General features: G+C 45.6%; 1 protein-coding gene across 4 annotated transcripts in view; it reads left to right on the top strand.

The window, feature by feature from the left end:
• The first annotated feature begins 638 nt into the window (after window positions 1-638).
• Window positions 639-27,671, top strand: part of Mxd1 (MAX dimerization protein 1) — a 38,159-nt gene continuing 11,126 nt past the window's right edge. For 2 of the 4 annotated variants that reach the window (XM_052719337.1, XM_052719340.1), the window contains exons 1-8: window positions 639-762; window positions 2,328-2,448; window positions 3,842-3,954; window positions 4,552-4,631; window positions 10,248-10,312; window positions 11,054-15,949; window positions 16,251-16,350; window positions 22,129-22,158. In XM_052719337.1, coding sequence (XP_052575297.1) covers window positions 15,481-15,949; window positions 16,251-16,350; window positions 22,129-22,158 — 599 coding nt within the window. In that variant the 5' untranslated portion in view covers window positions 639-762; window positions 2,328-2,448; window positions 3,842-3,954; ... (1 more) ...; window positions 10,248-10,312; window positions 11,054-15,480. The other 2 variants (XM_052719338.1, XM_052719339.1) reach the window with 2 other exon arrangements.

Consider the following 27,671-nt stretch of genomic DNA (forward strand, 5'->3'; position numbering starts at 1 on the left):
CCTCTTCTAGCCTCTGGTGACACCCTCGTATGTATAAAAAATAAAACTTCCTAAAACCACCATAGTAGTTTAGGGCACAGTCCCAATGTTGTCATCTGAGAAAACATAAAGCTGACTGCGTCCTTTGGTTATTCGTTTCTTACGACATTTACGAGCAAAAGTGAAAAAGGAAGGAAGAAAGGAAGGGAGGGAGGGAAGGAAAGAAGGAAGAGGGGGAGGAAGGAAGGAAGGAAGGAAGGAAAGAAGGAAGGAAAGGAGAGGAAGGAAGAAGAAAGAAAGAAAAGAAATGTTGTGTACGCCTTTAATCCCAAGACAGGCCTGGTATTCATAGCAAGTTCCAGGACAACGAGGGCGACATAATGAAACTTGTCTCAAAAAACCACAACAAAAAAGAACTAGTGTGATGTATCTTATACGTATGGAGAAACGGGAGAGAATGGCGCAGGGTGGAGGGGTACACAGCTAGGTGAGTTCTCTAGGAGGACAAAAGGGGAAATAGCGAACAACAACAAACGAACTTGAAGAAACGGAAGCGACTGTCAGTTCCTCGTGGAACTCCAGGCCCTGGAGTTGCATCCGGGGCAGGATTTGGCGCCATCCGCTTGTTGGAGCACCCGGAACCCTCGCAGCGCGTCCTTGAAGGTTTCCAGTCGGTGAGCAGAAGCAACTTCCGGCTGTTCCGGAAGTTGTGGGATCGTTTCCGGGGCGGCCAGAGGAGTGGAGCTCCGATGGGTCGTAGCCGTAGCCGCTCCCCGCGGAGGGGTGAGTTCAGAAGGTCGTGCGGCTCGGGACGCTGACAGGCACTCCCTGCGTCCTCAGCCCGGAGGGACGGAGAGGGTGCGGGACGGGGCGAGGCCGGGGCCTGCGCTGCTCAGCCCGGCCCTCAGTTAGAGTTCAACTCCTTCGCTTAGCTTCTGGGTGACCGTGCGTACATCAACCCACCTTTCTTTTAGTTCTGTTCCCGTAATCATCGTGGGTAACTTTACATCGAAAAGTTGATGTGGGAATTAACCTCACACTCGATAACATTCATCATGTGATTGCCCTGGCTCACAAATGCTTATAAATGTTAGTGCCTTGCCCAGGTCATTAGTCTGAAGTGTTTAGAATTTGATACTGGGTGGCCTAATGTCTTCTGTACCCAAGCCCCCGAGGGTACAGTACTGAGGCAGGGGTAAGGTGGGACTGTGGAAAACTCAGAGAGTTTTTGTGCCCTTAGCCATGTTAAGGGATTAGAATTAGAGTCTCTAGATGTTTAGAACAAGGCTCGTCTTCAGCTGGTAAATACTCTCGATTTTCTTACTAGACAGCCAGGACCTCAAGCAAATTGAGCCCTTAAAGTGCTGTAAATTTACAATAGTCAGTGGATTTCCTTTGGGGGGAAAATACTTATTTTGTAGCATTATCCTTTACTTTGACCAATTTACTAATTAGTACAAGAAATGCTAGATTGAACAAGTTGGCGGGGGGACCTATACCCTCATACACAGCCATATTTTCAAAAAGCACAAAACTTTGTGTTAAAAATATAATTTATCAAGTAATACAATTGAATACTAAGCTATTGTATAAACAGTAGAAATATGGGGTGATTTTAAATATACCACATTACCTGACTTTAAGTGAAATTATGTGTTGAAGTGTTAATAGTTTGGATATATTGAGTCAAAAAATGTTAATATGATTTTTGGGCTGTTTTTATTGTGTGTGTGGTGAAGAGAACAGAACCCAGTGCCTCTCACATGCAAGGCAAGTGTTCTGAGCAACACCCCTACCTTTCTTTTTCCACACAGGGCCTTACGTAGCAGAGGGTAGTCTTGAACGATGATCTTTCTGCCTCCACTTCCCCAGTCCTGGTGTTACAGGTGTGTGTTACTATGCCCAGGAATTACTTTTTGTTTGTCTGTTTACTTTTCATGACAGGGGTTCTCTGTTATATAGCTGTGGCTATTCTGAAACTCACACGAACTCACAGAGATCTGCCACCTGCCTCTTCCTCCAGAACACTGGGCCACCATGCCCGGCTGACTTTTTTTTTTTTTTTCTTTTTTTTTGGTTTTTCGAGACTGGGTTTCTCTGTGTAGTTTTGGTGGCTGTCCTGGATCTCACTCTGTAGACGAGGCTTGCCTCGAACTCACAGAGATACACCTGGCTCTGCCTCCGAGTGCTGGGATCAAAGGCGTGCGCGAATGCCGCCCGGCTTTTTTTTTTTTTTTTTTTTTAATCTTTCATTGTGACTACTAGAAGTGGCTTGCATTATACTTCAGTAGGACAGCTCTAGGTGTTTGAGATAACTTTTGTCTCTGCTATTTTTGTGTATGTATTAGAGCGTAGGCGGTCCCGGTCCACATCACGGGATCGAGAAAGAAGGCGACGAGAAAGGTCCAGGTCTCGGGAGAGGGATCGCAGAAGGAGCCGCTCAAGATCCCCACACCGAAGACGCTCCAGGTGAGTGTAGAGAAAAAACCAGAAGCTTGACTACAAAGCTGCAGAAAATAAAAAGCAGCCTGGGAGATGCCCTTAACTTTGCTTTTATCGCTTAGAAGGGTACTTCCAATTTCACGAAATGGCAGAGTTTAATCACACATTATTCTGAAGCTAGCAGTACTCCTGGCAAATGGTTTAATTATACTGCATAAGAAAGTAGTCTTTAAGAGATGTTTATCTTACTTTTACTTCCTATGTATGGATGGGTGTTTTGCCTTCATTGTATGTCTGTGTGTGATACATCTGATTCCCTGAAACAAGTTCCAGACAGTTGTGAGCTGTGTGCTGGAAGCCAATCCCCTCTGGAAGAGCAGCTAGGGTTCTTAACCACTGAGCCTTCTCTCCAGCCCAAGACAGTTGTCTTTGAAGAACAATGAGGACTAATGAGTGGAAACCACTTAGCATGGTGCTTGGTAGAGTAAGAAATTTAAGTGTGTAATCAAGAACAGGTGACCTTAGCAGGGCAGTAGAAACGGACTCCTCCGAAACATCAGCAGCTGTTTAGGAGGGCTTGTGTAATTGTTAGGAACTTAAATTTTGTTATTACATTTGAAGGGGGTGTGGAGTGGGCATGTGGACATCAGGACAATTGGGAAGTCACTTTCCACCTTCCACTACATGGGTCCTTGGAATGAACTCAGGTCGGCAAGCACTTTCATCTCCAAAACCATCTCACCAGTCCTATTACTATTACAAACTTTCTTAAAGATACTTTCAATTTGTGTGTGTGTGTGTGTGTGTGTGTGTGTGTGTGTGTTGTGTAAGAGAGAGTAAGGGAGCATATACACACACCTGCATGCGTTTTACGTGTGCCACATGCATGCCTGTAGGTGCCCATGGAAGCCAGAGGGTGCTGGATCCCAGGAACTGCAGGTGACTGGAACCAAACCTGGGTCCCCTGCAAAGCCAGTACTTGCTCTTAACCACTGATCCATCTCTGGCCTCCTCTTAGAATTTTGAGGGTAGGCCGGGCAGTGGTGACGCACGCCTTTAATCCCAGCACTCGGGAGGCAGAGCCAGGCGGATCTCTGTGAGTTCGAGGCCAACCTGGGCTACCAAGTGAGTTCCAGGAAAGGCGCAAAGCTACACAGAGAAACCCTGTCTCGAAAAACAAACAAAAAAAAAAAAAAAGAATTTTGAGGGTAGATTTTTCTGTCTCCCAAAACTTTTTAGACCTTAGTTGTACTGGTAACTGGTGAATAAAGTTTTTCTTTCAACCGTCAGAGCCTAATGGACTCTGGCCTCTGGTCTGGCTTTGTCCAGCCTTCACTTGTAAGGGGCTCATGGGTAACTGTGCAGATCAACAGAATTGCCTAGTATGTGTTTCTAACAACTTTTAAATGATAAATATTAGGTCTCCAAGGCGACATAGATCCACATCTCCTTCCCCTTCTCGACTGAAGGAACGAAGAGATGAAGAGAAGAAAGAACCTAAAGAAGGAAAGAGCAAAGAACGTCAGATCACTGGTAATATTACTAGATGAGCAGACTTGTTGAGATAATTTCAGTCATATTCAGAGTGTAAATTTGGCACACCTCTAATCCCAGCACTCAGAGGGCAGAGGCAGGTGGATCTCTTGAGTTTGAGGCCAGCCTGGTCTACAAAGTGAGATCCAGGACAGGCAAGGCTACACAGAGAAACCCTGTCTCAAAAAAACAAACAAAGTGTAATTTTGAGCATGTAAATATTAACCTTTTATAGGGTTCATTGTGTGTGATTTTGAGGTTTAATTTTAATTGTACATTAGTGAATTTCCAGTATGTGTTGGTTCTGATTTAGGAAAGGTATTTTTAAAAACATGAAAAAATTCTGTCTGGGGAATATCTTCCAAACTTGATGGTGTTGTATCTGATGTTAAAGGCTCTGTGGAAAGCACATGATGGATATTCTGGCATGTCAAAGTTAATAGGAATTTTTCTTGATAGGTTCACATTTTATTTAGTCTCTGCTGCTGAGGTGACATGTCTGCACATCTGTTGCTACTTTTTCATTTGTGCAGATGAACGTCTCTGTGCATCCACACATATAATAATAGGACTTCAAAAACTCATTTATTTTTGCAGAGGAAGATCTGGAGGGTAAGACAGAGGAAGAAATAGAAATGATGAAATTAATGGGATTTGCTTCTTTTGACTCCACAAAAGTAAGTAAAAGATGGAACCAGTTACATGTTCCGGGTTGTTTGTCCCTTACACCTGTCCTGCTTTTCCATATTCTTTGCTGTCACTAATAACTTCTTCTACAAGCACAACTTATCTTGTTGTAGACAGATTTTGAGGGGCTTTAAACATACACAAAGAAAGTGCTAAGCTACTTTATATTCTGGGACTCTCCAGTCCAAAGGATGTCGATTTTCAAAGGCAGGTAGTGGTAAGGCAGACAAGGAACAAATTTGAAGCAGAGTGCTGTTCAGTAAGTATGAGGATACAGGGTGCATGGTGGAGACTTCCCCTGTGTGCAGTGCAGTGTAGTGACCAGTCAATGCTAAGGACTACCTGGGGCTCTAGGGCAGACTCTTTTTTCCCTTTACCATGTTAAGGGATTCGTATCTGTAGATGTTTTAGAGCAAGGAAGAGTTTTGCTCTTTTTCAGAAGGGTTTCACTATGTAGCACAGGCTGGCCTTAAACTTGAAATCCTCCTGCCTTAGTCATATGAGTGCTAGGATTAAGAAGCAAGGATTTGGGGCTGGAGAGATGGCTCAGCAGTTAAGAGCACTGGCTGTCCTTCCAGAGGTCCTGAGTTCAATTCCCAGCAACCACATGGTGGCTCACAACCATCCGTAATATGATCTGGTGCCCTCTTCTGGCCTGCAAGCATTCATGTGGGCAGAACACTGTATACATAATAAATAAATAAATCTTTAGAAGAAGAAGAAGAAGAAAAGGAGGAGGAGGAGGAGGAAGAAGAAGAAGCAGAAGCAGCAGCAAGGATTTTAGTCCATAATCTTTTTTTTTTCTTTTCTTTTTTTTTGGGGGGTGGGGTGGGGGGGAGCTGAGGATCAAACCCAGGGCCTTGCACTTGCTAGGCAAGTGTTCTAAATCCCCAACCCTCCCCCCCTTTTTTTTTTCTTAAGAGAAGGTATCACTTAGCCCAGGCTGGCTTCAGACTTGTTATGTAGTTGAAGAAGACCTTGAACGTCTGATTCTCTTGCCTCTACATTGCAAGTGATGAGATTTATAGACAGGCACCACCATGCCCAGTTTATGTGTCTTTATCCATTCATCTGTTTTATATAATTTCACTAGTAGTGAGGAGGGGTTCCTTTTGCCCATATTCTTGACAGTATGGGTTGTTGATTATTTTATTTTTTAATCAATTTTTTTTTCTTTGAAATTTTATGAGTGTCCTGCTGTGGTGTGTACTTGCACTACATGCGTGCCTGGTGCCTGAAGATGCTAAAAGTGCATGCCAGGTCCCCTGGAACTGGAGCATAGGCTGTTGGAATTTTCTATGTGGGTGCTGGGAACCAAACCTGGGTGCTCTGGAAGAGCAGTAAGTGCTCTTAACTGCTGAACCACCTCTCCAGCCTCTGTCATTTGGTTTTTGATAATAGTTACTCTGACAAGGGTAAGATGAAGTAGTTTTAGTTTACATTTCCCTGATCATTAAAGATAAATGTTTATTGGCCATTGTGTTTTTTTCTTTTGGGAATTGTCTTCAGTTCATTAGCTCATTTATTGATTGACAAGGTTTTTTTTTCTTTCTTGTTTGGTGTTTAATTGTTGCAGTCCTGTGTATACTGTCGATGGGAATACTCTGTTCATGTGTAGCTGGCAAGGGTTCGTGTTTCTCTGCTCTGTTTGGCTGTCACTTCAGCCTGCTCATGGGTTCCTCCACCACAGAGCTTTCTAATAGCTGTCCCATCTGCCAGTGTCTTGGAATTGTTTCCTGTACTGCTAGAGTCCTTTTTGGACTGCTCTCGTGTAACTGGATCTTGAAACATTTTCCTCTCTACGCTTTTGTTCTTACAGTGGTTATGTGAACCCCATTTTGGAATTTAACACTATTAACATCTCAGTTTTTTGTCTTTGAATATATCAAATCCTCTTATTGTATTGGTTGGCATTGTTGATTGAGACAGTCATGACCCTCTTGCTCCAACCTCCCAATCACTAGAATTCCAGGTGTGCAGCACCACATCCAGCTCAAGTCCTCTTTCTTTAATTTGGAGTATTTTATAATATGTATTATTAATCACTATTAATATGAATCCAATAAGTAACAGTACTTACAGAGCAAAGTAATTATGGTTTTTTGTTTTGTTTTGGTTTTTCGAGACAGGGTTTATCTCTGTAGCTTTGGAGCCTGCTTTGGAACTCACTCTATAGCCCAGGCTAGCCTCGAACTCACAGAGATCCGCCTGCCTCTGCCTCCCCAGTGCTGGGATTAAAGGCGTGCACCACCACTGCCTGGCATTAATTATGGTTTTATGTTCTTAAAATAGTAGTGAAGGAGCTTGGTTTCTAGTCTTGTTTTTGCCTGGTTGATATTTGTAATTCCTGAGGGTTTTAAAGGTCTCAAGACACTGCCTTACTATAGTCAGAAGAGGTTTGCTTATAAAGGAGACATTAAGTAAGCATTCTTAGATGCTCTGAAATGCAGTGTAGCATAATATGAGAGCAGCTGGGGTCAGGGCTCTTCTTTGGTCTGGTTTGGCTCAGTACATAATAGGTCATTTATGTACTACTGAGCCACAACACAGCCAAACATGGTTATTTCTAACTACCCCACATAGGTGCTAATTTAGTTTATGTGCAGTTGGCTTCATGTGGCTCTCAGCTCATTCATTTTCCTTTCTATTAAACATTCATAGTTTCCTTATTTTTACTAATGGATAATTTTTCTCTCCCAACATGTAATGCATGAGAATAGAGTTAGTAATATGCAGATCTCCAAAAGCTTCCAAATAATTGAGTAAGCCTCTGGAGATTGAACTCAGTGAAAAGGTTAGCATAATGTTCCTTTTCAAGGCTAGTCTTTCTGGGTCTTATCTACTGTCTGTTTTTAGGAGCTCAGTAGTTTGTTCAGTACCACTGCTCCCCCCGGAAATTTAAATAAAAATAGGAATAGGAAATTAAGTCCAAATTGGGGCTTAGGAGATGGCTCAGTTGATAAAGTGCTACTGTGCAAGTGTGAGGACCTGAGTTTGGATCCCCAGCACCTACAGAAAAGCCAGGTTCAGTAGTGTGCATCTGTAGTCTCCCAAACACAAATGGGAAGGTAGATGCCTGGAGCTTGTTGGCTAGCCACTCTATCTGAATTCGTGAGTTCCCGTGCACTGGTGAGATGGCCCGGTAGTGTGTGTGCTTGTGAACAACATGCACACTAAAGATAAGTGTCAAAAATTTAAGGGCTGGGGCCGCTGTGGCACACGCCTTTAATCCCAGCACTCAAGAAGCAGAGCCAGTCGGATCTTTGTGAGTTCGAGGCCAACCTGGTCTACAGAGCAAGATCCAGGACAGGCACCAAAACTACACAGAGAAACCCTGTCTCAAAAAACCAAAAAAAAAAGCCAGGCGGTGGTGGCGCACGCCTTTAATCCCAGCACTCGGGAGGCCGAGGCAGGTGGATCTCTGTGAGTTTGAGGCCAGCCTGGTCTCCAAAGCGAGTTCCAGGAAAGGCGCAAAGCTACACAGAGAAACCCTGTCTTGAAAAAACCAAAAAAATTTTAAAAAATAAAAAAATAAATAAAAAACAAAACAAAAAAAAAAGTGTGTGTGTGGGGGGGGGGATGCTGGAGAGATGGCTCAGCAGTTAAGAGTACTCTTCCAGAGGTTCTAAGTTCAATTCCCAGCAACCACATGGTGGATCACAACCATCTGCAATGAGATCTGGTGCCCTCTACTGGCCTGCAGGGACACATGCAGGCAGAACACTGTATATATAACAAATAAATAAATCTTTAAAAAAAAAAATTAAGGGCTGGGCATGGTGGCACACTCCTTTAATCCCAGCACTATGGAGTCAGATACAGGTGGATCTCTGTGAGTTAGAGGCCAGCCTGGTCTACAGAGCGAGTCTAGGACAGCCAACACTGTTACACAGAGAAGCCTTGTCTCAAAAACAAAACAAAACAAAAAACAACAAAAAAAATTTTTTTAAAGGTGGAGAGCACTTCAGGAAGACACCCAACATAGACCTCTGGCCTTTACATGAATGCACGGACATGTTCATGTACACCTGCATGAACATGCACACACACAATACCACACACAAAAAGGAAGAAAGAAAATTAATCAAAACTATTTATGTTAGCTCCATTTCAAATGTGTGGGCTCACCTCTACAAACCGTCAGTACTAGAATCCTTGGTTTTACCTGACGCAGATGTCCAGTGGTGTTCCACACCGGAAGAGGGTTGAGAGTGTGCCGGTGTGTTTTGTGGCCGTGGTTAGTGACTTTCACTGAGAGCTGTCATTTTTCTAAATTTCTGAAGTAGGTAGCCTAGGCCCTGAGAGCACAGCCTCCATCACGAAGCTGCCGTCTCAAGCCAGGTAGGGTAACCATGCCTCTAATCCTAGCACTTGGGTAGAAGAGTCAAGAAGTTCAGGTCATCCTCAGTTACATACTGAGGCTAACCTTGGCTGCTAGGGCCCGTCTCAAAACTAACGGACAGCACGCCTTTAATCCCAGCACTTGGGAGGCAGAGCCAGGCGGATCTCTGTGAGTTCGAGGCCAGCCTGGGCTACCAAGTGAGTTCCAGGAAAAGGCGCAAAGCTACACAGAGAAACCCTGTCTCGAAAAAAAAAAAAAAAAAAACCAAACCAAAAAAAAAAAAAAAAAAACTAACGGACAGACAGACAAAAAGCAGCATCGTGCTGTTTCAGGAGAAAGAGCACAGTTTTGAAGGGTAACACGTGGTGCTTCAAGGAAGGCACAGTTGACATTGTTACTATCCAGGAATTAAAGACAATGGTGCTGTCAGCAGCTGGATCAGTTAAATTAGGCTTGACCCATGGACAGCACCCAGATAGCTACAGGCCTGATAAGGGCAGGCATGGCGATTTAGACCTGAGGAACAGCATGGGAACAAGTGGGAATGGGGAGTGAAGTGGCTGCAGCGGGTCTGGACCACAGTGAGAGGGGAGATGCACATTTGGAAAAGCCAACAGCACCAGCTCAGCTCGTACCAGCTCCAACTTCCAATTCCTGATTTAAATGTCAAAGAGTCAATCTTCTGTGCAAGAGATGGGAATTAAATATGTAGAAACTGTCCCAGCTTGATTTGAGACTATTATGAACCAAGTATGTGTCTGAGAACTTTTCAAAGGAGTCTTTTTTTTTTTTTTTTCAGTTTTAATGTCTATGTGCATAGTTCCCCTGGAACTAGAGTTACAGACAGTTGTGAACTGCCATGTGGGTGCTGAGAATTGAACCCCGGTCCTTTGGAAGGCAGCCAGTGTTCTTAACCGCTGCACCATCTTTCCAGCCCCTCAAAAGATCTTTGAAGGAAGTTAAAAATCTGCCTCTGGTTTTCAGCATGCCTTCTATATCACATGAACACTGTGAATGCTTACTGTTTTTGTTTTGTGGGGCTGAGGATTGTGCATGCTAGTCAGGCGCCTACCACTAAGTACATCCCCAGCCCCAAATGTTTGGTTTTTTAATACTGTATTGATACTTAGGTGTCAACAGAGTTGTAACACTTGAGCATTCATGAGGTGTCCTCTTGGGCTATCTGCCCTTCACTGGGCTCTTGTTACTCAAAATATACCCACAGGATCCCCCTCTGTGACCCAGGTATTCTGTTTCTTTCCAGGGGAAGAAGGTAGATGGCTCTGTAAATGCCTATGCCATAAACGTGTCTCAGAAGAGGAAATACAGGTATGCATGGCCCCTGTGCTTGACCTCAAATTAGTTTCACATTTGGAAGGGAATTTTGTTACAGGACAATTGTGTATGTTTTGGAAATGTTGAAGTTTTCCATACTGTTTGCACACGTGTGCTAGCTTGCTCACTCTGTGTGTGTGTGTGTGTGTGTGTGTGTGTGTTTTGAGACATATAGCTAAAGATAACTATGATCCAATCCTTGGGCCTCCACCGCCCAAATGTTGGGATTACAAACCTGTGCCACCAAGACTGGTGCCTGTGAACTGTACTGTCTTTGTTGTTTGGATTCTGATGTATTACAATTTCCTTCCGGTATTCATGTGAACAAGTAGCTCTGCCTGTTGCTGCCTTGAGGCGGGGTCTCTGAACCAGAAGCTCATAGCTGGCTGGACTGCTCAGGGAGCTCTCTGCCCTCCCACTGCTGGGGTTATAGGCACACACACAGCCATGCCTAGCTTTTTTCATTTTTCATGCTTGGAAGTCAAACGCTCTTACCTTATACTGTCCCTCAGCCCTGCTTTTGAGAACAGGGTCTCTGTGTATCCCAAGCTGGGCTTGACCTTGCAATCCTTGTATCTCCACCCTTGCAGTAGTGATGATTACAGGCACATACCATCATACCCAGGTGAAGCATTTTGAAAGGTGTTGTTAGTTTGAATTTTGAAGTATGGTTTTATTATATTTTTAAAATAAGAGTCCACATTTTTTAAAAATACTTTTCTCTTTTTATCATAGGCAGTACATGAATCGAAAAGGCGGATTCAACAGACCTCTGGATTTTATTGCATGAGACTTGAGGTGTTGGAGGATTCCCCCTCATCTGGGTCAGAGAGTATTTTATATTTTGTATTTAATCCACCTCCAAACAGGATCTCGGTTCTTCTTTCCTATAAAGTAAGAACATCTTATTTATGACCCCCAGTGTACTTCCTTTCCTCAGGAGGGAGGTGACACTTTTTAAGGTGGTGACCCTGTGGTGGATACAGCTCGTTTGTCTTGTTCCTTTGAACCTGTGTGTGCTTTCTTTTTGGATGCTTGTTAGGAGTTCTTAAAAAACTGAAAGTAACTTAGATATGAGTTTCTCCAATAAAACTGTATTTCTACCCATTTTATATTTATTTGACAAATATCTTTATTATTAAAGAGTCTCCTAGACATTTTCTTTTTCCACACATAGATCTGTTTTGTTTTGAGGTAAGGTCTTGTTCTGTAATCCAGGCTAGCCTTGAAATTGGGACAGTCCTGCCTCCATCCCTTGTGGCTGGGATTATAGATATGTCACCATGCCAGCTTAGACTAAGCCATTTTGATTCTTGGTAGTTTAAAAGCCAGAAGAAGGAAAAAGTATAGCTTTGGATTTTTGTGTATTCTTCATTTCTCTCCAAAATATCATTTACTATGCTCCCTCAGAAACAAAAGTGATACATGTTTGCTTTAAAAACACTTAGGAGAACCAGACAGCAGAAGAAAAGTCAAAATTCCCCGCAGTCTACTCCAGAAACATTCTGTTGTGTGTCTTTTCAGGCTCCTATGGAAGTATATTTCTTATCCCCACCAATAGAATAATATGTAAAAGGTACATACAGCCCTCCTCTAACCCTTGCCTCATTTACTGTCAATATTTGACGCTTGTATTGTTTAGAGACAATGGCATCCTGTGGCTTTTTAGCTGTATCATAATTGACCAGCCTTTTCTGATGCTTTGAGAAGGGTATCTATAGCAGGTTTCATGTCCGTTGGAGACAGCCCACAACTGCATAGACATACTTCTGTATGTGTCTACTTCAGATGGAAGTCGGCTGTGTCTCTGCTCTTAGCAGAGCCTTCATTGGGCAGTGCATGTAAAGCCCCTCTATTTTATTGCAGATGGACTGTGGTTATTTCAGCCCCCTTTGATGTTAGCATTCAGATTATTTCGAATTTTTTGCAATTTTGAACAGTTCTGTAATTACACTGTGTCTCATGATTTTGTATTTCTTTGGCCGTATCTTTAATGTCCTTATTAGTTTTTTGGTTAGCAGATAGAGTAATGAGTCTTGTTGGGCATTTTCATGGTATACATCATTCTGCTTTTTTTATTCACTCTCCTCGTGCCTGCCTCCTTTTGCTGGCTCCTTTCCTCTCTCGACTTTCATGTGATGCATATTCCAGTACCTTCTTTTCTTCCCTCTACCTGCTCAAGAGCTCTTCCTCCCCTTTATGATGGTCCCCTGTATACATTCATGACCCCAGTCACATGTATGTAAACATGTACTTAAATTTAAATCTAGATTTCATGTATGAGAGAAAACAATATTTGTGTTAGTCTAGCTTATTTCACTTAGCATAATGATCTCCATTTCCTTTTGGTTAGATTTTTAAATCTGGGAAGAGATGGGGAGTATGGTTAGGACCTTTTCCTCTAATAGACTGCTGTCATCTAGGGCCACACTTTGTGTAAGATCTTCTGTTTCCAATATCTGTGTCTTGGCATGCCCAGGGCTTTGGCCTTCGACCCTCTCCCTACACTCCATGTGACTTTAACTGTGTGTCGCATAGCCTTGGGTATGTGTGCCAGGCTGGACCTCCACTAAGCTGCAGCCTTGCTTGAGCCTGAAGATCAGGCACCTCAAATGTGAGGCTGAACTGAGCCCTCACTTTCCTGCTGCCCTCTTCCTGAGATGCCCCCATTTTAGCTAATAGCTCTGTACTAAATGGCCTTTCATTTACTCCGTCATTCAGTCAAATTCTGAGCCCATCCTCATGCCCTGGATCTGATTGACTGGAAAATCCCTTCAGAATTTGTTTGGCCACTGCTTACCACCAACACCAGTCCGGGCTCACACCCTTACCTGGACTACTGCAGAAGCTCCACATGGGTCCCCTCTTTCTGCTCTTGCTGCGTCTTTACTCTCCACCCACAGCAAAGACCGCACGCTCCTGGTCTCAGTGATACTGTTAGAAGAAAGTCCGTTTTGCTGCAGTCTCAGGCTCCTGTGTGATCTGTGCTCATGTACTCACACCATAGCTCACTGCACTTGGACACATCTGCTGTGCTAATGTGTTTTGAAGCCAGGTATGTGCCTGCCTAGTCCTCCCACTTTCTTTTTCTTCCTCTGGGATGGTCCCTCTCCTAGTTGTGTTCATGTCCCTTCTCTATTGGGATAAGATTCGTAGACCATAAAACATACTCCGTTAAAGTTGACAGTAGTTTTAGTGTATTCATTTAGGCAGACATCCATCTTCACATCTAGTCTTTCATCATCCCTCGAAGAAACCTTGAACTCGGACAACTCTGCCTACCTGTCAGTTGACACTTATGTAGTGACAGGCTGTGGGTTTGGGGTTGTAGGGAAGTACTGAAAGCTGGAGTGCCCATTGTTTTCCACTTACTGCTTCACTGCCAGTAGATGGCACCAGAGACTCTTCTTCCTGATGTCAAGTCCTAGTTGGTGTCACTAATCCATTTCTTCCATCACCAGGAAAGGAAATTGCTGTATTCCTTAGTCTTGGTCTCCGATGTTTATGTAATTGGGTTGGGGTTTTTTGTTTGTTTGTTTGTTTTTGGAGTTGAATTTAAACTTGTTGGTGCTTAAATTACTTGCTTTATTTGCTCTATCTTGGGTTTCAAACTCTGACCACCCTTTTAAAAAGAAATGTGTGACTTTTTAGTTGGAGCAATTATGGGAGAAGAATTATTATCCTGAAATAGGACTAGGTTGAAATAAATTGTTGAGAGCAAAAGAGAAAGACTGAGCTGGGCGGTGGTGGCGCACGCCTTTATTCCCAGCACTTAGGAGGCAGAGGCAGGTGGATCTCTGCGAGTTCGAGGCCAGCCTGGTCCATAGAACTAGTTCTAGGACAGCCAGGGATGTTACACAGAGAAATCCTCTCTCGAAGGAAAAAGAGAAAGACTGAAAAAGGTGAAACTTGGGAGGAAATATAAAAGTACAAAACCCAAGATGTTAAAATGGCCAAAAGAGGGTATTTTTAGGAATATTAAATTGGTTACTTTAATAGTTGCTCACATTACTTTAATTTTTAAATTTTAACAAACAGCATACAATTTAAAAATGTTCCAAATTGTTCCTTTCCCCATTCTTACTTACAAGTTCTGTGCCTTTGTGAAAAACTGCTTTCAGTGTGTGTGTCAGCATAGAGCCCTGGATTGGATCCTTGCACATACCAGGCAACATTGCCACTGAGCTGCACCCCAGTCCATTGTGTGTTACCCACAGTTTGAATTGTGTTCTGTGACTGTCTGCAATTCTGTGTACCTGCCATGGGTTTTTTGGTTTGTTTTTGTTTTGTTTTTTTGTACAACTGCAAATCAGAATTGCCAGGCCAGTTGTGGGTGAGACAGCAAGGGTTCAGGTCTTTCCCCAAGCTAAGGAAGAATAGGAAAATTACTTGTCTCTGAGCCTCTTTCTTCATGTGCAAAATGTAGGTAAGGATGACAACCCCTTGGGGTTGTCCTGAGGGATGGAAACAGTGTAGGTGGATCACCTGACATGTGTGTACAAAGAAAGCTAACACTGCATACTGACATCACTAAGAAGTTTCATTTAAAAATCCTCTGCTCGTTTCAATTTTCAGAGTTCTTAACCTATAGCTTTATTCCTGCCTTTTAAATTGGAGATACAGACATTGCACTTTGGGTCTCGAATGATCTATCATTTCAAAAACAGTGATTGCTCAAGGACCTATATTTACAGAGTGAGCTTTCCAGTGGGTGCCGGTGGAGCACACACCATTTGTGGGCTGATGAGAGGCCTGTTCAGGAGTGTTTTCCTCTGGGATGGAAGGTTCAGCCTTACTCTGTAGGCACCGGGCCATTCGGTGTGAGTGTGGTCTAAGGGAGCCGGCCGTTCTCCCCCCACCCCTCCCTCCCGGCGTGGGAGCTACGTGCCACCACCGTCTGTCCGAGGTACCCAGCTAGGCCTGAAGTTCTCCCCGGAGACAGTGGGCAACAGGTCTGCGGCCAGTGGGCGTGGCTCCGCCCGTGCCCTCCTGCCTCGTAGCCAATCGGCTGCCTGAAAGTGGGCCGCCGCTTAGGCGGAGCGGTGACGTCATCGTAGCCGGGAGGTTTCCGAGGGCTCGGCCAATGAGGCGCGGGTGCAGCGGCATTCCCTGTACTGTGCTTGCCCAATGCCCGCAGAGCCCAAGGGGGCCTGGCTGTCGGCATGCAGCCAATGGGAGGCAGCAGGAGCACGAGGCGGAGTTGCGAGTCCTATGGCCAATGGGGTGTCGGGGGCGGAGTCCGGGCCTTGTCAAGCCCGGCCAACCAGCGGGAGGAGCGGGCTTCTGGGGCGGGGCCGCGGACACTTACCCAATTGCGGCGGTCTGGAGGCGGGCTGTGCTGCGGACGACCCAATGAGGGGCACCGCCGCCGCGGGCCTGTCAAGGGACGGGACCGGGGGCGGGCGGCGGCGAGTCGGGATAAACACTCAGCGGCCGCTGCTGGGATCCGGGCTCCGTGCCGTCCCAGCGCTGCCCCTCCTGGCTGGCCAGCGCGGCGGCTTTTCGGCGTTCCCGGCCAGCGGCCCGCGGGCACGGAGAGGCGGCCCGCCGGGTGCAGGATGGCGACAGCCGTCGGGATGAACATCCAGCTGCTGCTGGAGGCGGCCGACTACCTGGAGCGGAGGGAGAGAGGTGCACGGCGGGCTGCGGGCCGGGCGGGCGGCCGCTGGGGTGGTTGGGGCGCGGGCTGGCCGCGAGCGCCAACCCCCGGGCCCGCGCCCCAAAAGCCGAGCGCGGGGGGCGGCGAGCAGCTGGAACCTTCCACACCTGCTCCGAACCGAGGGCGTCCACGCCAGGAAAGAGCAGGCATTGTTCTCAGAATTCCGCCTGCCTGCGCCCGCCCGGTGCCCGGACTCCGACAGACAAACGGACGCGGGGACAGGGTGTCAGATGCTCTGGGCCCATTCATTAACGGGACCCCTCGGTTTTCTAGAAGCTGAACATGGGTATGCCTCCATGTTGCCGTACAGTAGCAAGGACAGAGATGCCTTCAAACGGAGGAACAAGACCAAGAAGAACAGCACCAGTAGCAGGTAACTGTTCAGTGCTCCCCTTCTCTGTAGCTAACACAACGACTGATTGTTAGTTGACTGCTGGGATTCTAGCCCTACAGATACACTGAGGGTCTGGTTATGCACACATGGTGCTAAACAGCCCTTCTTCTTAAGTTGAAGAAACTGAGGAGAAAGTAAGATTGTCTTACATTTCATTATGACCTTTTTTTAAAAAAAAAATAATAATTCTAATCTTCACCCTCTGAACAAAGCAAAACTCCATGGGGCTAGCAGCTGGGTCACTACTTTTGCCTTCTTTACACGCAACAGAGTTCCCACGTTTCCTTTCATTCAAACTGCAGCATGTTATCGGTTGACTTTGCTGGTCATAGTGAAGATTTTATAAAGGAGGTATCCGGCCTGACACAGGTGGTAGAAATGTATATTTAACGTGTAAATTAAATGCAGTAGTTTGTCTGATAACCCAGTTGTGGCCTCTGTTTCTGATGCCTGAGCAGAGTGATTGAGGTTAGAGCACACTTCTGGGAGAAGGAAGGTGCGTGCAGCGTTAGGGTGTCAGCCAGTTCCAGCCTTTTCTTGTTAGCCTCCCGACTGCCTCAGTCCTCAGAAGCTGTCGGTTTCACCACAGTGCTTAGTTAATGCCTGGGAGCTCACAGCCCCTGATCCACAACAACATGTCACCTCTGTCACTGTCGCTATGTCCCTCTCCTTGCCCTTAAAATACTGGTTGGAGCTGGGCATGGTGGTGTAAATCTTTGGTCCCAGCACTCAGGAGGCATGTGGATCTCTGTGGAGTTGGAGGCCAGTCTGGTCTACATTGGGAATTGCAGACGAGCTACATATGAGACTACCTGGCTACTTAGTGAGACCCTGTCTCAAAAACAAAAACAAAACCCTAACTAGTTAGTAGGAGTCCATGTTACTAGGGCCATTCAATTTAGGCTATGCCTAAAATCATTGACATTTTCATCAGCAATTTAGAATCCTAATCCCTCCCCCTCATGAATAACTTCCCACGAGCACATAGATCGCCACGTAGGGTAGCCTCTGTGGCTTAATACAGACCACTAATCCAGGAAGTGCCTACTCACACCTACAGTTCACCCACCTTGTCCTTGGTTCACCCGTCCACAGCCCTAGTGTTGGACTCACAGACTGGGCCTCACACTGCACCACGCTCCTGACTGAGGCACAGGAAGGGTGGACCTGACCCGGTAATTACCTGATGGGTTTTTCTCGTCCTCTCATCTAGCATAGGCTGATGGTGATAGTCAGTAGTGCTGCACATGGGCACTACAGCCTTTTAAGGAGGGTGTTCACACTGACGTGAGTCAACAGCGGCATCAGAAAGGGCTCCACTGCCTTTGGTAGTGTGCTGTGCGTTTTGTTTCTGTACTAGTATATTCTTCTGCCGTATTCTTACCACTCCTGAGGTGGGAGGGACCGTCCACCTTACTAGTCTTCACTTTAATGCCTTAACCCTCTTTTTTTCCTGCTTTTTAGAAGGTTGATGGTGGGTTGAGCAGTGGGGACTCGAAAGGCTTTGTGAAGTGACTTGGTCCCAGAAGGATGATTAAAAAGCATAGTGAGAGCTTCCATGCCAAGCTAGAGGGGCTCCAGAAGGACTAGAGTCCTTCTCCTGTCCTTAGCCTGCAGCACTCCTGGACAGTGTACAGCTCCTGAGTTTGGAAAATCGAAAAACCCTTCTGTTAAGAGGCCTGCTTCCTCTTCCTAGAGATCGGGCTGCCGTAGCTGTCTGTGTGCTTCACTAACAGTGAATGGGTGTGATGCGGTCAGTGTGGGAAGGAGCCCTCAGAGTCCAGGACTAAAGTCTAAGCAGGGAGGTTTTTGTAGGCATGGTCTCTTCCGTGGCTGTTGGCATATCCTTCACCTGAGGAGTGAGGTCGCCATCGGAGAGTGGCCGGACACCAGTCAGAGTCAGCCTTCTGCCCAGGGCCATGGGACCATGCATTTGAAATGAAAAGGCCGAGGAGATATGCTAGTTCACAGAACTCTTTGACAATAACATGTTCAGGTTGAAATATTATGTATGCTCTTTGCTTGTGGAGTCTGAGGAAATACTTTGCCTTAGACAATAAAAAATAAGATTCAGCCATTTTTTCAAACTTCTTGGGAACTGAAAATGCAGTTTGTTTTAAAACTGCTTTTGTCAAAAAATTAATAATAATAATAATAATAATAATAATAATAATAATAATAATAATAAAAGTATAGTGAATGTCAGTTGCTTTAGAATCATCCAGAGAACTACTGGATTAGAAAGACAGGCTCTTTCTTTCCTTCTGGTTTTTAAAATCACTTAGTTATTATTTAGAATTGAAATTGAGAACTTTGTTTTTCTTGTTTTTATTTGCTGTTGTTTTTAAAGAAAAACATCTCTTGGCAGAAGATAAGACCTCAGTGGTAGAGTGTTTGTCTAGCATGTATGAGGCCCAGGGTTCAGTCCCCAAAGGTAAAGACAGTCCTGTTGCCCAGGCTAGCCCAAACTCCTGGGTCTGACGTTCTTCCTGCCTCAGCTTCTTAAGTAGCTAGAACTCCGTAACATGCCTCTGCCTGTAATAGTTTTTAGAAGTATTTCTGTATTTCGTTAACGTGAGTAAAGCAGGCTCTGCCACTGATGTGAAAGAGGAAGTCCGGGACTTGGTCACTGAACTATTTTATAAGGAGTGGCTGTGAAGGCGACCTAATATGAGGCAGCTTTCTGACGTACTGCATTAGGCTGTGTTATCTTTTTATTAGGGTATGCTGTTATAGGTTAGGATTGACCTTATGGCCATTCCAGAGTCCTCGGTGACTGCACGAAAATGGTTTGACATAGAAAGTATCTATGCATTCTCCCATGCCTTAATTAGAATCTTGGTGCTCACCCTTCAATGGGCTGGCTGCTTCTTATTAATGACTAACTCAGTCAGCAAGCCAAGCACACTTCAGTTACACCTTAGATGGCCGCCCCCTTTAAAAGGCACCATGTGTTCAACACTCTTAAGTAATCAAGTAAAACCTGTCATTTCTAAAACTTGAGTCAAAAATTACAAAGAGTTACGCTTCCTGCAGGATTTGTAGATAAAGTTTGTCCTGGGGATCCAGGTTTTTTTTTTTTATGTAAATAGAAATTGTCAGTCTGTCTGTCTGTAGTTCTTTAAAGAATCCAGAAGAGTACCCCAGATGCTCTTTTTCCTCCCAGTCTTCAGGGACAAGGTGGGGGCGCTACTTCTCTGTAGTTAAACAGGGAAGTCTTAACCAACTCTATTTAAAAAAAAAAAAAAACCTATCAGACTTTGAACTTAGAATTCCCAGTTAAAGGTAAAGCGCCACGTGTTTGAAGCCACGTGTTTGCAGTTCGGTCCAGATTCTTGTTAACGGAGGGTCCCTGCCAGTCCCTGACAGACTTAAACTAAACTGATGGAGAACCCAGGGAACCAACTGAAAACTGGTTTGGAGGTCCTAGAAAGAAAACTTTAAATGCATCCTTATTTTCTCATTTGTTTCCCCTCGTGAATAAAAGCTAATCTTCTGGGGCTTATAGCAGAGAAGTTTGGGTTTTGTTTTGTTTTGTTTTGAGAAGTTTGTTTTTATCACATCTGTATTTATTTGTGTGTATGTGTGTAGGTGCACATGCACCACAGTCGGCCTGTGGAGACCAGAGGACAACTTTCAGAAGTTGGTTCTCTCCCTCCACCAAGTGGGTCCTGGGTATCAAACTTGGGTCGTCAGGTGTTGAGGCAAGCACCTTTATCTGCTGAGCCTTCTCACCAGTCTCTAGAAGAGAAAATTTAGTTCTGGGCTAGAAATCTCCTGTTTGAAGACAACCTTCTACACCCATACAGACACACACACTATCCCTGATCTGTGAGTGAACCTGCCAATGATACCATACATGGCTGAGCATTCGCCATGGCCGCCATGAGACTTTACCTCCTGGGCTTACAGAATTCACAACCAAAGCAAGTTAGATTCCACAGAATTCCACATGATAAGTCCATATTCGGGCTTTTCCAAAGATGGGCTTCTTCACATTTATGCCTGGTCATAGAGAAGCTGCATGCAGATGTGGAAGGAATCTTGTTGACTCTGATGACTGTGGAGCCCTGTCCATGGAGTCCAAGGCAAATCATGGGCTTCTCACCCAGCCTGCCTTTCATCCCAGCCTTGCCAGTCCCTTTTATGGTTGCTTCCTCATGGATCCGCGCTCGTTTAGTAGATTATTGGCAATTTTGTATTCCCATTTAACAGAGGGGTTAACCAAGGACTTGATAGTAAAATTATTTCATCTTCATACCATGGAGGGCAAAGGTTACCTTTTTTCTAAAGATTTATTTATTTATTTATTATGTATACAGAAGAGGGTGCCAGATCTCATTACAGATGGTTGTGAGCCACCATGTGGGTGCTGGGAATTGAACTCAGGACCTCTGGAAGAGCAGTCGATGCTCTTAACCTCTGAGCCATCTCTCCAGCCCAGGTTGCTTTTTTTCATTCCAACTCCTGCTTTACCAGACATGTCTTCTTCATGTTGAATTTGCAAACTGCTGCTTTACCTCACTGCTGTGGGGCAGCAGCGGCTTTCCTAAGGTTGTGCATGAGGCATTTAATTCAGGGAGCTGAATTGAGGAGGAGTTATTTTACCAGTTGAAATTGGATTTTGTACCCAAACAGCATCACGTTTTAGTATATGCTGCCCTTAGGAGGTAGGGCCGGGGTATGACACCACCCCCATGACTTTACAGATAACATAAAGAAGGCTTTGTAGTGTTATGCAGCTCCAGGGCACAGCACACTGTACAACTGTGTTTTGTAAGTGACCCTCTTCCTCCTTATAAAAGACTGCGTGCCTCTTAAGTCATTGGAGTTCCTTGAGCTGTATTTATTTAGAGTGTTTTGTTTGCATGTATGTCACATACATCATATATGTAGCTGGTGCCCACAGAGATCAGAAGAGGGGATCAGATTCCCTGGAGAACTGGAGTTACAGACAGTTGTAAGCTGCCATGTAGGTGGTAGGAATTGAACCTGGGTCCTCTGCAAGAACACCAAGTGCTCTTAGTCACTGAGCCACCTCTCCAGCCCCTTGAACTGTATTTTAGAGACTTTTAATTATCCGACCCCCCAGGTAGACTCCCTTAGAAGATCCCAAGGAGTCACCCCATCTACCTCCTCTCTACCAGCTTTGTAGAAGAGTTACAATGGGGTTAGGGAGATGACTGTATAGGTGATGTGCTGCTGTACAATCATGAGGTGCCTGACATCCGTGTAGAACTCGGACTTGGGAGCAGACATCTCTGCCCCCAGCACAGTGTGTATAGAAACAGCCCTCAGGCTCTCCGACCATCAGTCTACCTAAGCAGAGCTCCAGGTTCACTGAGAGGCCTTGTCTCAGTATGTAAGATGGAGAACAGTACTAAAAAGATGCTAACATTACCCTGTGGCTTACACACACATACACACACACACACACACACACACACACACACACACACACACACATTAAGTTACATTGGTGTTGAAGGCACTTTTTTTTTTTTTTTTTTTTTGAGACAGGGTCTCATCATGTAAGTCTGGCTGTCCTGGAACTCACTATGCAGACCAGTCTAGCCTTGAACTCACAGAAATCCACCTGCCTCTGCCTCTTGAGTGCTGGGATTAAAGGCATAGGCCACCATGCCCAGCTTGAAGTCATTCTTTAACACAAGAATAATTGAAGAGGGGGAAAAAGCCAAGAATAATTGATTTCTTTCGAAAGACAAAAATAATCTTATTTTTTTGCTCCTCTTTCAGATCAACCCACAATGAGATGGAGAAGAACAGGTGAGTGGGGATCTTGAGTTTGACACATTTATTAGTCATCACGTTTTTTAACCCTCCCACCCCGTTCCCAGTGGTGACCCCTGAGTTAAGAGTTCACTCGGGCCCTCTAACCAGTGGTATGTATGCATCACCTGGTGGATGAAGAGCTGGCTGCCCTCCCCTCTCCCCACCCACTCTCAGGGAATGCCGTCAGATGACTCCCACAGATAGGGAGGTGTTCACGAGCTTGGGCATGCTCTTAATCACATGTACGTGGACATGTGCAGTGTGTGTGCACATGCACACATGGCTGCAGTTAACTTGTGAACGAAGAGTCTCCACTCAGGCAGGTGTGCATGTGGAAATAGGAGGAGGAGGGTGACGACCGACCGGAGGGCTGGGCTGTTGGTTGCCGGCGGCGGGCCGCCACCCTGTGCGCCTCACCTCGCCCCAACCCAGCCTGACTCCTGGATTGCTGCTTGCTCCTAATGTAAACCTTTTGTTTCCAGTCAAGTTACCCTTCCTTCAGCCATGCTGCCTAGTAGTTCTCAGCACTTAAACTCACTGGCAAAACGTTTAACTAATTTTTTAAAAACATACATACATTAGTTTTCTGGGGCAGAGAGCAACTGTTTATTTCTACTGATTCTGTGAAATAAAATCCTAACGGGGAAATTTTAACATACAAAGGTAAAATGAATGCAGTGTTACGTGTGTCCACCCAGCCAGGTTCCTACACTCGCAACTACCCTTCTCCATGAAGTAGTTAAAGCAAATTTCCCATTCCAGTAAAAACTTCTTTTTGTTTGTTTGTTTTTTGAGACAGGGTTTCTCTGTGTAGCCCTGGCTGTCCTGGAACTTACTCTGTAGACCAGGCTGGCCTCGAACTCACAGAGATCCACCTGCCTTTGCCTCCCAAGTGCTGGGATTAAAGGTGTGCGCTGTCATGTCCAGCAGTAGAGATTTATTTAAAAAAAAAAAAAAAAAAGTAAACATAACCACAGGCCTCTACTGTCCTGAGAAACAATTAATAATAGTTCTCTGAGGAACTTGAAAAACAAACCAATAGTGCCAGCCCTTGTGTAATGATCCAAGTTCATTGCTTTGGGCTGGGGCTCTGCACTAGAATTCTTCAAAAGCTCCCCAGGTGACTCTCACTGGAGCTGGGTTGAGACCATGGAACAGCCTCGTTCTGTGTCCCGAGCATCCGTCCACTTGAAATGCAGGCTGCCCACCCAGGTGGAAAGGCGTTTGCGTGCCTGTGTGAACAGGAAGATCTGCTCTGATGAAGGCCCTGTGTCCAGCAAACCTCTTAAGGGACCCAGACTCTGAAAGTCAGGTCAGAATCGGGTATAACTCTGGAAAAGACAGACTAGGCCCTCACCAGGCAGCAGGAGCTGGGAAGAAAACCAAACTGTCAGTTCTGTTCCCCTGCAGGATTCCAAGTGAGTGTGACACGTGGGCCTCCCCACTGCTCTGCTCCGTGACTCTGCTCTAAGGCTGAGCTGCACACGTCAGGGCTAGAAACTCAGATTTTCTTCAGGTGGAAGATGGTCGCTGTGACCTTCCTTCCTCACCCTTAGTGTCTCTCTTTTGTCTGCCTCTGCAGAAGTCTAGGTAAAGCGGGCGTCTCTGCCTCAAGTTATCCTTCTTTCAGACCTTTTGTGTGGCCATTTGTTTGTATTCTCCAGTTTCAGCCCTCGGGGCCAGGGCTCCTGGTGGAGTGCATGCCTGGCATGCACAGCTTTGGGTCCCATCCCAGCACTGCAAAGGAAAAACAGATTGCCTCCCAGGCCTCCCGGGACTTTATGCCTTTTTCTTCTGTGAGAGCATTACACAGTGTCTGTGTGTGTGTGTGTGCGTCTGTCTGTCTGTCTGTCTGAGTGTCTGTGTCTTTCTGTGTGTGTGTGTCTGTCTGAGTGTGTGTGTCTGAGTGTCTATGTCTCTGTGTGTGTGAGTGTCTGTGTGTGTGTGTCTGTCTGTCTGTCTGTCTGAGTGTCTGTGTCTTTCTGTGTGTGTGTGTCTGTCTGAGTGTGTGTGTCTGAGTGTCTGTGTGTGTGTGTCTGAGTGTCTGAGTGTCTATGTCTCTGTGTGTCTGAGTGTCTGTGTGTGTGTGTGTGTCTGTCTGTCTGAGTGTCTGTGTCTTTCTGTGTGTGTGTGTCTGTCTGAGTGTGTGTGTCTGAGTGTCTGTGTGTGTGTGTCTGAGTGTCTGAGTGTCTATGTCTCTGTGTGTGTATGTCTGTGTGTGTGTGTGTGTGTGTCTGAGTGTCTGTGTGTGTGTGTGTGTGTGTGTGTGTGTGTGTGTGTGTGTGTGTGTGTGTGTCTGTGTCTGTGATTTGAAATCAGCACTGCTGCGTAGACCTCCGATTGCTTCTCTATGCCCTTCAACTGGGGCTTGTCAGGAGTCCTTTCCACTCTCCTACTTCCTGTTCTTTTTAGGATTTGGCCCTACACTGTCCTAACAAGTTCTTTGCCTGTTTACAATATGTGGTCTGAAAGGGAAGGAAGGAAGGCCTCCATCGCTTAATTTAGACAAACCTTGGTTACTGCAACCCAGGGGAAGAGGTTCCAGTGTTCTAACCCTTCTCCCTCTCCCTTGTCGGCGTGCACTGCCACACCCAGTCTGGGCTGGGCTGGGCTCAAACCCAGCAATCACCTACTAACTGAGTTACACCCCCTGATCTACGTAGTCGAGAGTGTGTGTGTGTGTGTGTGTGTGTGTGTGTGTGTTCGTGTTCGTGCGTGCACTCAGTGGTTAAGAGCACTGGCTGCTCTTGCAGAGTACTAGGATTCCACTCGTAGCACATACTGGCTGCTCACAACTGTCTGTAACTCCAGTTCCAGGGGATCTGACATCCATGGGTACCAAGCACATATGTAGTACATGTACATACACATGTACACATTATTTTTTAATCTTAAAAATATAGAGCACATAAAAATAGTGAGGGCTCTCAAAATAAAAACAACCCAGAGAAAAATTCTAAGATGGGATTTCCCCCCGCTTTGGTATTGTAGAGTTGGATGCACTTGGGTTTCTGTGGCACCTTAGACATTAGGAACAAGCCTCACCCCAGGTTGGGGCTCAGCAGTTAAATACCTGGCATCCATAAGAAAGGTGTAGAATGGTGCCCGGCTTTGTTGAGCACCTGCAGTTCACAGGATAAGGACGTGCACGGAAGGCACATCTGTCGTGTAGCTGTCTACTTCATCATTTCCTTCAGGAAACCAGTTTTCACTGATGGCCCTTGCCCTGTGTGTACTTAATTCTTGCTTCCATCCAAGGTTTTGTTGTTGTTTTGTTTTATAGACTTACTTATTCTAATTTATGTGTATAGGTATTTTACCTGCATGTATGTATGTGCACCACATGTGTGCCTGTTGCCTGCAGAGTTCAAAAAGGTGTTATATTCCCCTGGAACTGGAGTTATGGACGGTTAAGCTGAGCTACTGTGTGGGTGCTGGAACTGAACTGGGGTCCTCTTCAAGAAGAGCAGCCAGTGCTCTTAACCACCGACTCTTCTTTCCAGCCTCCATGGCCATGCTTTCTTATGACAAATTTACTTTGCTTTTTTGAAACAGAACTTCACTACTGTAGCACAAGCAGGACTCAGATTTGCTATGTAACCCAGAATGACCTTGAAGTTGGGGGCTCTCCCTACCTCAGCCACCATGTATTGGGGTTGTGGTAACCTGTCACATAGCCCAGTTCCAAAAAATTTTTAATGAGTCCTCCAATTCCCCATCTCCCATATTCTTAGGATATCAAAAGTTGAAACTACATAATTCCAATAAAATTAGCCTTTAAGAGTATATGCTAAGCCAGGTGGTGGTAGCACAGGCCTTTAATCCCCCACTCAGGAGGCAGAGGCAGGTGGATCTCTGAGTTGGAGGCCAGTTCTAGGATAGCCAGAGCTACACAGAGAAACTGTCTCAAGAGAACAAAACAAAGCAAAAAAAGAGTATATACTAAGCTACTAGATCTTTCCATCCAGGACTCGGTGTGTTTCTTAATTTACCCAGACCTCTTTTCTGTCTCTAAGCAAAGCATTTCCCCATAAATCTTACACATCTCTTGCAAAAAGTGTGCAGGGTTTGTGTAGTTTTGGGGTACTGTAGGTTCCTGTGGTTAACAGGTGGTGAGCTTCAGAACACAGGAATCCTTTCCGCCTCATTGCATGCTGTGTATGGGTTCTGCTCTGTCCCTTGTCTGGGACTGCTCTGATGTAAGTGTCTTTAAGAAGGCCTGTGGTGATGGGACTACTAACACACCAGTCATGGTGATGGATCTGGAGTCAGTGCCACAGCAGGGGCCTGCCCAGAAGGCTCTGGCTTCTCCTTCAATAGCAGGCCCCCGTGTTTTCTGGGGTGATACAGGTGTGGCTTTGCCAGGGTTGGGGTCTTGTGACCCTATGACTAAAGATTGGTGTGTGCTCTGTGGAGATTCACAGCCTTGGTCTGTCCTATGATTTTCATTTGTCCAATAGGATTTTAGTGATGCCTAGCCTGCCATGAGAGACCATTCCAGTAGTTTTTCTGGAGAATGTTCTGATAATCGTAGGTCCCTAGAACTGTTTCCCTGGGTTTCTGACTTTTCAAATGGCCATATTCTTTATATCAAAAGGGTCATGCGTGGTATATGCAGGACCTGGGCATGGTGCGTACTGGGCCTGGGTGTGGTGTGCACTGGGCCAGAGTGTGCTGTACACACCTTCTCCGCTTCTACACACCCTTGACCACACTCAGATTTCATTCTAAGATATCGTAATCAATTCTTGACTGCTGGCACCTTAGTGAAGGCAGACAGGGATCGGTGTACAGATGCAGGCTGTGCTGATGGTGTTCCTCTAGAACCTTCTTTCCGTGCTTACCTCCAGTACCATCTGCCTTTGGAGGTTGGGAGAAGAGGCCTGTGTTGTCTGCTTCTCCAACTTCCAGCCCCCTGCCTGGGGCTCTGAGGGCACTCTCTGACTTCATTGCCAGAATTAACAGTCACCGGGGGAGACAGAGCTAGCAGGTACTCATTAGAATCTATTTTATATTAAAATCAAACCCTGGGAAGGAAATACTAAGGAGGCGCAACTGCGTAGTTCTTGGTTAGTAAAGAGAATCAGTGTCTTCCGCATGGAGCTACTGCGCCGCTGTTTCTGCGCATCTCTGGGCATGTTGCTGCCTTTGTATTTCTACAAAGAATTATCAGCATGGTGATGAGGAGTCTTCCAGGGCTTCAGTCAAATTAGTGAGACATCACTACTGCAGTCGATGAAGACATCACTGTAAAGAAAAGGAGGAAAACGTACCTTCCCTTAAAGCCTGACGTGTGATCTGCACCTGCAGGTTCTGTTTAGCTCAGCAAAACTTTGTTCTCAGCACAGAACCAGTGGCGACCCCTACTCACTTCCTGAAGGCTTTGATTCCTTAGTGAGACTGGGTTCTTCCGACTCCACACAGCACAGCTTGTGCCACCCAGTGATCCTGAGGGGCTCTGAGCACACACCGCGGTGGGAGACAGCTCCCAAGGCCCACCCTCTCCT

Source organism: Peromyscus californicus, unplaced genomic scaffold (assembly GCF_007827085.1).
Source record: "Peromyscus californicus insignis strain IS unplaced genomic scaffold, ASM782708v3 Scaffold_6__1_contigs__length_162567912, whole genome shotgun sequence".
Classification (NCBI taxonomy): domain Eukaryota; kingdom Metazoa; phylum Chordata; class Mammalia; order Rodentia; family Cricetidae; genus Peromyscus; species Peromyscus californicus.